At 27.5% G+C, this 13,451-nt stretch overlaps 1 protein-coding gene across 1 annotated transcript in view; it reads left to right on the top strand.

Annotated features, from left to right (window-relative positions):
- LOC105848631 (kinesin-like protein KIF14) overlaps positions 1–13,451 on the top strand; it is a 110,746-nt gene that overhangs the window by 21,283 nt on the left and 76,012 nt on the right. Inside the window, exons 2-4 of the mRNA XM_065791748.1 lie at positions 1,638–1,872; positions 2,998–3,020; positions 7,418–7,511. Of these exons, the coding sequence (XP_065647820.1) occupies positions 1,638–1,872; positions 2,998–3,020; positions 7,418–7,511 (352 nt within the window). The remainder of the gene's footprint in view (positions 1–1,637; positions 1,873–2,997; positions 3,021–7,417; positions 7,512–13,451) is intronic.

Here is a 13,451-nt window from a genome sequence, read left to right as displayed (position 1 = left end):
GCATCATTTTAGCCTGCATTTTTTGTGCGTATTCTAAAACCATTTTGCAAATCGAATTAGGTGATTTTGGTAATACATGTTCTCGAGCGCCTTAAATCAAATCCTTAAATCAAGAAAAACATATTTCTCAAATCAATAGTACGGAAAACTTTGAATGGCATATTATATAAGGCACCCATTCATGATACGATTGCAGAAAGTGATTCATCTTTTTTGTTGAATAAATAGTTTGTAATCATCATTTTTGATGCGTTGCTTTCTGGACCTTCATCTTGCATGACATCCTGTTTTAATACATTAATATTGTGTATTGTTCTTAAATGTGAGTGCTGCGATGTTGTCGTTGAACCAGCGATTGAAGACATGAAACCGTTAACTGCAATAACATAATAATGCAATAAGCAAATCTCAATAAATTATTACATGTGGATATGAAAAGAAGACATGAAACCATTAACTGCAATTTAGGAATGTGATCTCTATGTCTACTTGTATTATGCAGGATAACTGTAATTTACAATTGTTTTCTTTATTTCTTCTTATAGAATTAGAATGTAGAATATTTATATGTACAGAAACAAAAACAAAATTTAAAAGTTGGAAAGAACACGAAATAATAAATTTTAATTTCGGAATTCGCTGGAAAAATTATCGGAATTCAAAACTATATTATGAAAATGAATTCCGGAATTTTTGAATTTCGAGATGCAATCCCTATGTAAAAAGTTATATAATTGAAATATTTAATTGCAGTAATGTAACTATGAGTTACCATTGTTATGTTAATATAAAAGGAATTATTAATTGGAGGTTTCATATTTTTGTTTATGAAAATAATTTTCATAAGTCAGCAAATTTTTTTTCATTTTTTGGTCAGAGAAAAACAAAATGCTGAAAGAATGATTCCATAGTTTTTTTTTTTGTATTTTCTTGCAATCAAATACATGATTTATTCAGTAGATCATTGTTAGATGATAAACATTTCTGATAATAAATGACATTTTTGCTATTACATGTGATCTGACTTTTAATGTTCCAAATGGTGCCATTGGGTGTTTCAAACTTCAAAATCTACTTCTTGTAAATATGTCTCAATTTTTTGATAGATGACATACAGTAAAATTTTGAGCCTGTTATTTGTCTCAGTAATATATACATATATATATATATATATATATATATATATAATATATATATATATATATATATATATATATATATATATATATATATATATATATACACACACACATACAAACACATATATACATATATATCTATACAAAATTTATACACATATACTTATATAACATGTATAAATTTTATTGCATACTTAGCCTAACTTGAAGCATTGTTTATGATAGATACATACATCTTACATACATCAATGAGGGTTTGGGGTTTGACAGGAATAATCTAGATATTAGGAACTTTTTTTTCGGCATATAAAAGTTTTGTTTTGCTGTTCTTTATTTTTATTTTTCTTGAAAAACTATTGTCATTATGTCATGTTAACATTTTAATGTTTAATAATTAATTATGTAGAGTATTATTATATAGAATATTACTTATGAATTATCAAGTAGAAATTATAAATCTTTCAAAATAACTATCTATTATTAATTTTATTTAAACAGTGAGATTGTTTCTGGTCATAAAAATGCAGTTTCAATGAATGGAAATACTACCATATTACACAGTGAAAATGGTTACAATTATGAATTTAACTTTGATTATTCACTTTGGTCTTTTGATAGACAGAGTCAATCAGCATCTTATGTAGATCAAGAAGAGATTTTTAACAAAATTGCAAAACCTTTACTTAACTGGTCATTAGATGGATATAATACATGTCTTTTTGCATACGGACAGGTTAGTTTTTATATTATAAAACTCTTTTGTTTATATGCAATAACTTAAAATACTTGTTTTTCTTGTCATGCTTTTCATACTATTGGTTATCAGTGGTGTGCTGGCACCAAAAATCCCATGCAGGATTATTCTAAATAGGCTTATTTATGTGGGATTTTACCATATATGCATGATTTGAAGGCTCATAAATATATAAATGCTATGTTTTACATTGACATGTAACCGAGAGTAAACTAGTTAGCATTACATTGCATTTTAAAAAGATATGGTTTTAATCTGCATAAGATTGCTTAAAAAATGTAGTAATGATAGATTTAAAACAAAGTTCGAATGTTTAGGATTATGTAAAAAAATGAATGGATAATTTTTGAGAATGTAGAAAAATTAATTAATAATTTTTATTGCTAAAAAGCCTTATTTGCTAAAACAATATTTGTGTTGAAAAATATTTTTATTATGTTAAGTAGAACAATATTTTAGATCAAATAATTAATTTAATTTTTGAAAGCGTAAATAAAATGAATTAAAAATTATTTGTTGATCATTTAAAAAATATCTTAAAGTAATTTTTATAAAATTTTATTTTTTGTTGAAAAGTTCCAAGATAAAAAACAATGGCACTGACAACCAACATGCCACTGTTGGTTGTCAATGCCATTGTTGGTTGTCACATTTAAATCTCTTGTCAATTACTTTATTTTATGAAGTTGAAGTTTTTTTTTGTTTTTCAATTTTATTAACACACCTCTAATCTAGAAAGGGATTACCTCCAATCTAAGGAGGAGGTTACCTCTAATCTAGAGAGCGCCATTACAGTTAAGGAGGTAAATCATTTATTTATTTATTTTTTAATTTGAAACTTTCTTCCAACTCTTAACTCCAAAACATTAACTTTGTTAGATAGGGTTGCTGTGAGGAGGTTGAGTGCTGTGCTTCCAGAGATGTAGAGTGGAACATAAAAGTTCCTGATTGTGAGCTGAATCTACTGGTTACTGTAGATTTTGTTTATACAAAGATATTTTTTAATGCAGTAAAAAAATTCTAGTATAATAATAAGGTAAGTTTTAATTAAAGGTAGTTTTATGAAATTATTATAATTTAAATTTTTTTTATGTTTTTATTTAGACTGGCTCAGGAAAATCATATACGTAAGGAATTGTTACTAATTGTTTTATTTTTATTTTTATTATAATTTTTTTTTTACTTTTGTGAATGTTACTTTGCTTATTCCAGTCAAACATTCAAGTTAAAGTCATCAATTTTTACCACATATGAAGAGTAATGCTTTAAAAATCTAGTTAAATTTGTTCTATGGTTGTTTAAAAAGAAGTTAATTTTGTTAACTTCTGTAACAAATCAAAGATATTGACACTTTAAAATGCATCGGTTAGATGCGCTTTGTACTTTTTTAAATAGTTTTTAATATAAATTATATCTTACTTTGATTTTTAAACCTAATTTTGGTCTAGCAAATAGATTTTATAGATTTTTTTTATCAAAAGTGTCTAAATATTTAAATGAGAAAAAATAAAAAGTTTATTATTTATTTATTGTAAAAAGTCCTCAGCCATTGTTGTCTATTTTCATCGTTTCTGATTAAAATTTGACATGGATTGTTATAGAGTGCTTGAAGAATACTTTTAAAGGATGCTCTTAAAAAATACTCTTTAAGAATACTCTTAAAGAATAGTCTTGGAACCTTGAAAGTTCTAAAAATCTTAGTAATTGAAAAAATTAATGAAATGCCAAGCTGATTTTTTTAAGTTACTTTTTACTTTGTTACGACAACTCATTATAAATTTTTTTCATTTTCATTAGATAAATAAAGTATAATATTTATTATTATTATTTTTTAAAATCCATTAGTCAAATTTTTATTGACTAGATGAGAGCTTTTGATAATTTCTGTTTTTTTATGACAAATGCCTCCTTTTGCTAGAGCAGGTAACATCCCTTACTTTAACATAAATCTCAGTATCGTATTTAACATATATCTATGTACTGTGTTTACCATAAAAATTTGTACTGTGTTTAACATAAACATAAGTGTCTGTGTGTGGCAGAATAAGATAAATAAAATCAGGTTTCAACCAGACAAGATTCTGTTCTATTTTGCTTATTTTCCTGTTTAAGACATTCTAATTTTACTAAACTCATGTTTAAACATAAGTTGTTGAAACATTAAAAAGGTCAGGTCAGGTTATTCTGCTACTGGTAACATGTAACCCAGTACAACATGTTTCATGTCCTGCTGCCTAAAAAAGCATATCCTACAAGGATACGCTTTTTTAGGTAAAGACTGGGAGAACCCAACTCCGACTTAAAACACCCCTTGCCTTGAAACTCTTGGTTGAGTAAAGGCTAGAGTTGTTGTTTCAGTATAATTCTCATCTTGAGTAGATGTTAAATGCATCCGGCTGCTGTTTTGTAGAAGGTCTCCTAGGCAAAGACTTAAGGGGTAAATAGATTCTATCTGTTGACTAGTCTCGCACCCCTTCTTCATCTATTAGGCTGGCATAGATGTATTTATAATACATTGTTTCTAATTTAGGATTTTGAATGCTGGATCTTCTTGACTGAATGTTTGGGTTTTTATTGTGTCAATGCATAGGTTTTGCTTGCTTGTTTTTATAACTAGGCCACTCATTCTATTACCTCCTAATGAGGATACAGCTCTAAAACTCAGTTTTATGGTTCTGGTAGTTAAGTTTTCTCTTTGGTAGCTCTCAGAGATCAACAGCTGTAAAATATCAGAGTACTAACAGCGCCATGCTGCATATAGATGGTGTCCTTGTTTATACTTTTGGTATGCACTGTTGAGGCCATATTTGGGGCCTTTTGTAACGGCTTAGGGTTTGTTAATAGTAATGAGGCATTTGCTTGGACTATTAAATAGTGTACTGAGTACTATCTGTACTTTGAGTCAAGTACTTTAACAAATTTAAAAATAACTAAGGTACCAAAAACTATTGAACACAAAAAACTATCATCATCGCCAAGTTCTCTAAATCTATCATTCACTAATATTCGTGGTCTTCAAAGTAACATTTCTTCTGTTGAATCTTATCTCTTGCAAAGTTCACCAGACCTACTTGCTCTTTCTGAGACTAATTTGAGTTTAGCTGTTTCATTTTGTGATCTTAGTGTTGATGGTTATCTTCCTTTAATTTGTAAAGTTTTCAATAGTCACATGCTTAGCCTGGGCATTTACATTTGTAAGGATTCACCCATTTCTCAGGATATTAGTTTCGAATCCATAGACTATTCTTCTATGTGCTTTGTTTATCACCACTTCACTCTATTGCCTTTCTCTTTGTTTTATATTGCTCTCCTTCATCTCAAGACATCTTTTCTCAAGACATCTCTTCATCTGCACTCTTTTCGATGTTATTTCTGATCAAATTGACCAATTCCTTTCTTTTCCTCCTTCAGCCAATATCGTTGTTGTTGATGACTTTAATGCTCATCACATTGAATCGCTTGGCTCTAGTGTCAGTGACTCTGCAGGCGTTAAGGCCCTCAACTTTTGCCTTTCCTAATCTCTAACACAAATAGTCAACTTTCCAACTCACTTTCCAGACAATGCAAATTTTTTATCTTCTCTACTCGACATATGTCTTGTTTCTGATCCTAGTCAGTGCTCAGTTTCTCCACATTCATCCTTAGGTGCTTCTGACCACGCTTATTTAGCAAAATAATTCCACAGAAAATAGACTTCTGTTTACTACTGCTAGAAACCAATCTAAAAAGGTTTTGTCTAATGCCAAAGCCCGGTATTCTCAGGTCATGAAATCTCTAATTTCATCTCAAAAATTAGCCTCTCAGGACTTCTGGAGAATCTTTAATGGTATCTATAACAAGGGTAAATCTATTATTCCACCTCTCTTGTATGGTTCAGATTTTGTCACCTCACCTAACTACAATGCTGAATTGTTTGCAATTCAGCATTGTCTTTAGGTGAACTTCTCATCAATACATCTCTTGATTCCACTAGTCACGTTCTACCTGATATAGCCAAAAAATAGGTTAATCCATTGCCTGACCTTCGTATCACTCCAGCTTCTGTATCTGAAGTGGTTTCCTGCTTAGACTCTCTTACAGCTTGTGGTCCAGACAACTGATAGCTTTTATCTTGCATTAGGTAATAACTGATAGCTTTTATCGTGTATTAGATAGATGTGGAGAGGTTCAGGCTATTGCTCTTGACATTTCTAAAGCTTTTGATAAAGTTTGGCATGCTGGTCTTCTCCATAAGCTTTCTTTTTATGGTGTATCAGGTATTATTTTTAAGATTGTTCACTTCCTTCTATAGTATAAAAGTTGTCCTTGATGGACAAGACTCTTCTCCATATCCTGCAACTTCAGAGTTTCCTCATTCTGTAACTTCAGGGGTTCTATCCTTGACTCTATACTTTTTTAAATTCACATTAATGATCTCCTAGTAATTCTCACATCTAAGATGGCATTGTTTGCTGATGATACTACCAATTATTCTTGTCTAGATAAGAAGTTAACACTCTCTTTATTATTTAAAGGAGGCATTAGAGCTTGAAAAGGAACTCACTTCTGCTTCAGCATGGGGCTCTTAGTGGTTGCTCAACTTTAACTCAGATAAATCGTTATTGCAATAATCTAGATCTTCCTATACTTATGAACGGTAATGTAATTGAAGAGTCATCTACCCTTTGTCTTCTAGGATTAACCTTTTTCTCTTTCTCTTTCTGGGAAACCATATATCAAATCCATTGCAAAATTAGTATCTGGTAAGGTTCTATCTCTTTATTGTGCTTGCCACTCTCTTACTCAGGATTCTATTCTTTATCTCTATAAATCTTAAATATGTCCTTGTATGGAATACTGTTGCCATATTTAGGGCGGATCTTCCAAGGATGCCCTTTCTCTTTCAGACAAGGTGCAAAAATGCATTGTAAACATAGGTGGACCTGCTCTTGCAGCCAACCTCCAACCACTGTCACATAGTCGTAATGTTGCTTCTCTTTTTTCTATAATTACTATAATAAGCACTGCTCTAAAGAACCTCTTGTACCATCTACTAAATTTCATTCTTGTGTTACTGTTTATTCAAGTAAATCTTATCCTTTTACTGTGAGTGTTTCTAAGTGCTCCAAAAATTTGTATTCATCTAGGTTTTTTCCTCGAACATCAGTCCTTTGAAATTCGCTTCCTTTATTTTGTTTTCCTGATTCATATAGTTTGCAATCTTCTATGTCGTCTGTTAATTGTTATCTTGTACTATAAATTTCATCTTCTCTCTTCCAGTAACTTCCAACTGTAATAGTGGTTGCTTGCAGCCTTTTTGAAAGTGAAGATGTTTAAAAAATATATATATATATATTTTATTTAAAAAATACTGATAGTTTTAAAACTAATAGAATTTAAACTTATATTTATGTTGTGCTTTTTTCTATTTGATAATGAGTTATGAAGGAAATAGAGGAGTTACTCAATGTTTTTATTGTTTATGGTATAATAAGTTATTATGGAAATAAAGAAATTAAATTAAAAAAGATTTTCTCTTTTGTAGGATGATGGGTTATGATCAAGATGAAGGAATTATACCGCGTTTTTCTAACAGTTTATTTCAAATAATATCAAATGGGCAACAACAGTGCTCAGAGGTGATCTTTGTTGATGAGAATAGCACTGTTTATTTATTTTAAAAATAATAGTTTATTTAAATTTATGTATATTTATATACATAAATTTAAATAAATACACTACTGTCCATATTTTTTCAAATGGTCATTTTTTTCGAAATAAGATATCATAGTTTTACTTCTATTGGAAGGGAAACTGTGAGCAAAATCTACCTGGATTATATGTTATCTTCCTTTTTTTAGGTTTACAAAAATATTAATATAAGTCTGATTAGATTAATTTATAATTTACTTACCTTTTAACCTTTAATATATAATCTTTTAATATATAATTTATTTGCCTTTTAATCACTCTTAACGACAATAACTACCATACATATTCTTGGCGTTCTACTTAATGACTTATCCTATTTGTTAAAGTCAATATCATGCCACTAACTAATAAGTTTTGTCCACATCTTATGCATCATTTGACATTAGCTTTTTGCATTACTTTTTATTCCTCCCATATAAATCCTATAGGAGAGAGATCTTGTGATTGGGGAGGCTAAATCATTTTATTTAATATTTGATCGTTCTCCAACTCAGTCAAATAACTTAAACAAGTTTTTGAAAAATATGATTAAGATTTAAGTCATTTTCTTTTGAAAAAATAAATAGTTTCTCATTAACCCATTTTTCTGAAGGTGTTGCATAATTTTTTAAGTGTACAAGTAAACTACTTTTGTTTATTACTCCCTCTATTTTCACAAAGTCACCTGTATAGTCACATATCCTCACATATCGGTCCGCGTTTACAGTCATTAATGGTTCATTATTTATGTAGTTTTGCCCACTTTAGCATTTTTATTATTCTTATGATTTTTATCAAAGCATTTTACCCAAAGTACTTTTAAATTATCTAATAGTGCAAAAATAAACATAAAAAATAGTTAAATAAAAAATAGCTTTAAAAAAAATAAATAATGCCATTTGAATAATTATTAACGGTAGTGTATAAATATATATATATATTTTTTTGTTAATTCACTTCCCCAAGGCTGATGAGGCCACTACAGATGAGGAGGCTACTTGTGGTTATAACCCTCTCTCAACTCTATAATTCCGAAACACAAACCTTGGCGAACAAGGCTGCTGCACGGAGAAACAAGATGAGCGCGGTACTACCAGGGATATGGTGGGGATCGAACTCAGAACCTCTTGCTTATAAAGTGAGCACACTACCACAACACCACTGCCACATTTTATACATATATATATATATATATATACATATATATATATATATATATATATATATATATATACATATATATATATATATATACATATATGTATATACATATATATATATATATATATATATATATATATATATATATATATATATATATATATATATATATATATATATATATATATATATATATATATATATATATATATATATATATATATAAAGAGTTATTTAATAGTTACAATTAAATTTATGTATGTATATGTATATATATATATATATATATATATATATATATATATATATATATATATATATATATATATATATATATATATACATATATATATATATATATATATACATATATATACATTAGCACACTAAAATTGAGTTAAATGATAAAACAGCTTTTTGTTTATTTTTGATGATTTGTTGATGTTATTTGTATTTTTAATAATATATAAATATATTCATAATCTTTTGTCTAGTTTTTGTATATATACCAGTTTACCTGGATTTTCTGGATAGCTTTAATTTGAAATTTTTGAAGTTTTATACCGAAATAGTTTAAGAAACTAGCTAAAACACATATCTAATTATTGTCTTATAATAATTGTTGTTACTAGCAGAAAGTAACCTGTAATAAGGGTTATGGTTGGTCTGTTACATAATTTATAGTGGCTGTTTTCCACAATTTAAAGTTACAAAACCTTAACTAATACCCTTTTAGAAAAATACCTTCAAATTGAAAAAATTAAATCATTTGTAAAATTCACATAAAAAGTATGAGGAGGTAAAATAATTTACCAGTTATTTAACATAATTTGAGTAATTTACAACTGACATAGATCATATCAGTTTAAGGCAGAACCATTTTTCTCGACATTCCTAATTTCAACATAGTACGTTTTTAGTTACTGACACAAAATAATACCACTTCGCCATGCTTTAAATTGACTAAAAACTATAACTAAATTCTTGTTATATTTTTTATAACGTGAACTTTAATTATTAAGATTAATATGAAGTTGATTTATATTATACAGTTGATATTATGAAGTTAATTTACAGTTGGTACAGTTGATATTATGAATACAGTTGATATTATGAATACAATTGATATTATGAAATTCAGTTGATATTATGAAGTTAATATATATTATACATTTATATTAATTTATATTATACATAATTTATATTATACAATTTTTTGGTATCCCCTTGATTCATTATTCTTTAAAAAATAAAATTGTCTTAAAAACGTTAAATGCACACAACTAAATAAATTTATTAAAAATAACTAAGTTTATTATAAATAACTAAGCAATTGAGTACAAATACATTTCAAACAAAAAAAATTTAATTTACAACCAAACATGTGTATAACTTTACAACCAAACATGTGTATAACTTTACAACCAAACTTTACAACCAAACATGTGTATAAATTTAAAAAAATGTGTAAACTTTGATCTTTTATATTGCATTAATGCGTCATATGACAAACCTAAAATAAAAATTGTAACAGATAAGTAGACATAAAAGAAAAGAAAAAAAACAAAAAAAACTGGGAAACAATTTACCTGCTTTCGGTGTTGTTTTATGATGTTATTTTATGATGGCTTGCAGTAAACTTTAGTTTAATTTAAAAGACATCACAATAGATTTAAAGTATTTTAATTAAAAAGTAAAATAACAAATGCTTTAAGGAGCCAAACTATAAACATAAAAGATATAAAATCAAATTGAGACATAAATAAATTGCATCTATATAGCTAAATATATTGTCTTGACTTATAGTAAACTTTAAAAGCAGTGAGTTCAGTAAATTTAACTACCAATTAATTAATTTTAACATTAGAATGTAGCATCATTATATTATGATAATTGGATAACCAATCAAATTAACTATATTTAAGTTTAATCGGTGAAAAAACAAATTAAATTTTAATTAAAAAAGACCAAAACAAATCGAATATACAATATATTACAAATTGAAAAAAACAATTAAAAAATCACTGAAGAAAAAGCAGCTACAAAAAAGTTATAAATATCTTCACTGATAGAAGACATTTACATCCTTTTGGTTGCTGTTTTTTCTTTGGTGTCTCCCAACACCCCGGTATGGATGAACCCTCCATTTGATGGAGTGCTCATCCATACCACCATTATTACACCACTTATTAAAAGACCTCTCCAAGAGAGACCCTGGGTGTTGGGAGCAATAAATTCTGTAGTGCTCAAATGTTAATGAATCTAAAATCACAAAAGCTCTTAAATGTTAGCAAATCTAAAATTACAAATAGAAAAACATAATAAAAATTATAAATATTTGCAATTTTATTTGATTAAAATATAAAGCATGACCTCACCATTTTCACAGGTAACAGAAGACAATGCTGAAAATATTAAAAAAAAAAAAGAGTATATTAAAATGAGTTAAACAAGTGAAAAATTTTATTTTAATAAAAATATGAGTAAAATGCAAACAGTTAAAAAATATCATATTTATTAAATAATTATTTCACCGATTGCACATATTTCTCCATACAAAATATATAAAATATAAAACAACCCTACCAGTTATGCTTCTACCATATACTAAAGACAAAAAAAACATACCCCAGAATAGTCGATAAAATAATATTTACATATAAATAAATATATAACTATAGTTTTTTTAATAATTATAAACTAAACCAAAACTATTAACTAAAATAAACTATAAATCTTAATATCTGTACCTCAGAAGACAAAGGTCGGTTGTTCAGCTTTTTGTGAAAATGAGTTATGTATGAAACCTTCTTAGTTTTTTCAGTACCTACAGAGGTATAAAGACTGTTATCCTACAACAATGTGAAACAAAGTTAGGTCAATATAAAAGATCTGGTGTCCCCATAATGTTCAAAGGAAAAACTTCTGTTGTCCAGAAAAGACTTTTCACTTTTTTCATTTAACTTGTTATTTTTTTTTGTCAAAATTATATTTAATGTGCCTTAAGACAAATTAAATAAAACATGAAAAAATTTACATAAATTTAACCATAAAGAATAAGCCAATAAAGACTAATTGTTTTACTATTAACTCTCTCCCCAACAATTCCTAAAATGTAACAACCAACCTTTAACTTCTGAAGTAGAGATACAAATGCTTCATTTATTTAAGTATACTAATCATATAATTTATACTTAATTTTTGTTCCAACTCTCCTAGAAGAAAAAATAAAATAAAGCTAAAGTACTTGAAGTTACAACTGTACAATACAACTGCAATTTCATTATGTGAAGGGAGATTATAGCAACATCTATTTTGCCCTTCAAGTAAAGACATTTTTGCAACTTACACTGAGCAACCTTCTATATCTGCTTGATGAATTTCTTTATCTTCCACTTCAGCCATGTTTTTAAATGCAAGGGCAAATGGGTTCTCTTTACTAATAATAGTTTGCAATCGAAACATTAAATCATTTTAATCATTTAAATCAATTAATTCATTAATTTATTTATTATAAAGATCATTAACACGTTGTTGCATTCTAAATTTTACAAGTGGATCATAAATGTATAGTTGACAAAATGTCAGCGGAACATCTTGATTTGGCCTAAGATTACCTATATGATGAAAAACTTGGCGGTCTATGATTCATGGGTTGAACTACATTAACTTTAAATGAAGCAAAAGAAAGACAGGCATTATAATTTCCAATATATTTTAAAAAATTAGGATTGGCAATTCCATCTGCATGTTTTCCTTTAAAAAAATCTTGTGGAAATGATGAAGGTTACGACAAAACAACCTTTCCATTATGGCAACATAAAAAATGTGTTTCATCAGGAAATTTCTTAGCACCACAATGGTGACAAATATAATTCATTTCTCCTAAATAATTATAAACTGGAATAGTATTACCTTTTTTGCAAACTTAATATTATTTCTTTAAAAAATTATTAGTAAATGTTTTTGAAAAGTTCATAAAACTTTACAATATTTTGTTCTTCTATACCACATAAATGCATCTTCTGATTATTCTAAAATAAAAAAAGAAACGAATAAGTAAATGAGAAAAAAATTATATACAAAAAATGAAAATCAATGTACCTTATAGAATAAAGCTGTTGTGATTTACCAGAGTAGTAGTTGTTAAATATTTTTATTTCATGTTAGCTTTTAGAAAACAATTTATGCTGGTACATCATGATTCCAAAATATTTATAGCAAAATCATGGAATAAACAACCTTAAAGACAAAAAATTAAATTGAGATAAAACAAATTGTATATATGGCAAAATAATTTGTATTGGCTTTTAGTGAATGGTTAAAAGCAGTGATTTTTAATAATAAAATTACCTATTTATCATTTTTAACAATAGACACCAACATAAAAGGAAGTCAAATGTCTATCAACTAAAAAGATAGCAAAAAAACAACATCACAGCAACAACACACAACAATAGCACATACTATAAGTTAATATAATATGCATATAACATGACTTAAGTAACATGACATCCATATATAACAGAACATAAGTAACAACACTATTCAAAATGTTATTAAAATACATTTTTATGTATTTTTAAAATAATTAATAATAAAGGCTTGAAAGCACCTAGACCTAAAGGAGTAAAAGTTTGACACTAAACACTGTTGTATAACCCTCTGCTATAAGTACATCACTTGGCTAGCAAGGTTGACAAATCTTGCTCTACACGTTTACCAAG

Source organism: Hydra vulgaris, chromosome 02 (genome assembly GCF_038396675.1).
Source record: "Hydra vulgaris chromosome 02, alternate assembly HydraT2T_AEP".
In the NCBI taxonomy this organism is placed as follows: domain Eukaryota; kingdom Metazoa; phylum Cnidaria; class Hydrozoa; order Anthoathecata; family Hydridae; genus Hydra; species Hydra vulgaris.
The sequence above is the reverse complement of the archived record's forward strand: the minus strand, read 5'-3'. Positions and strand labels throughout refer to the sequence as shown.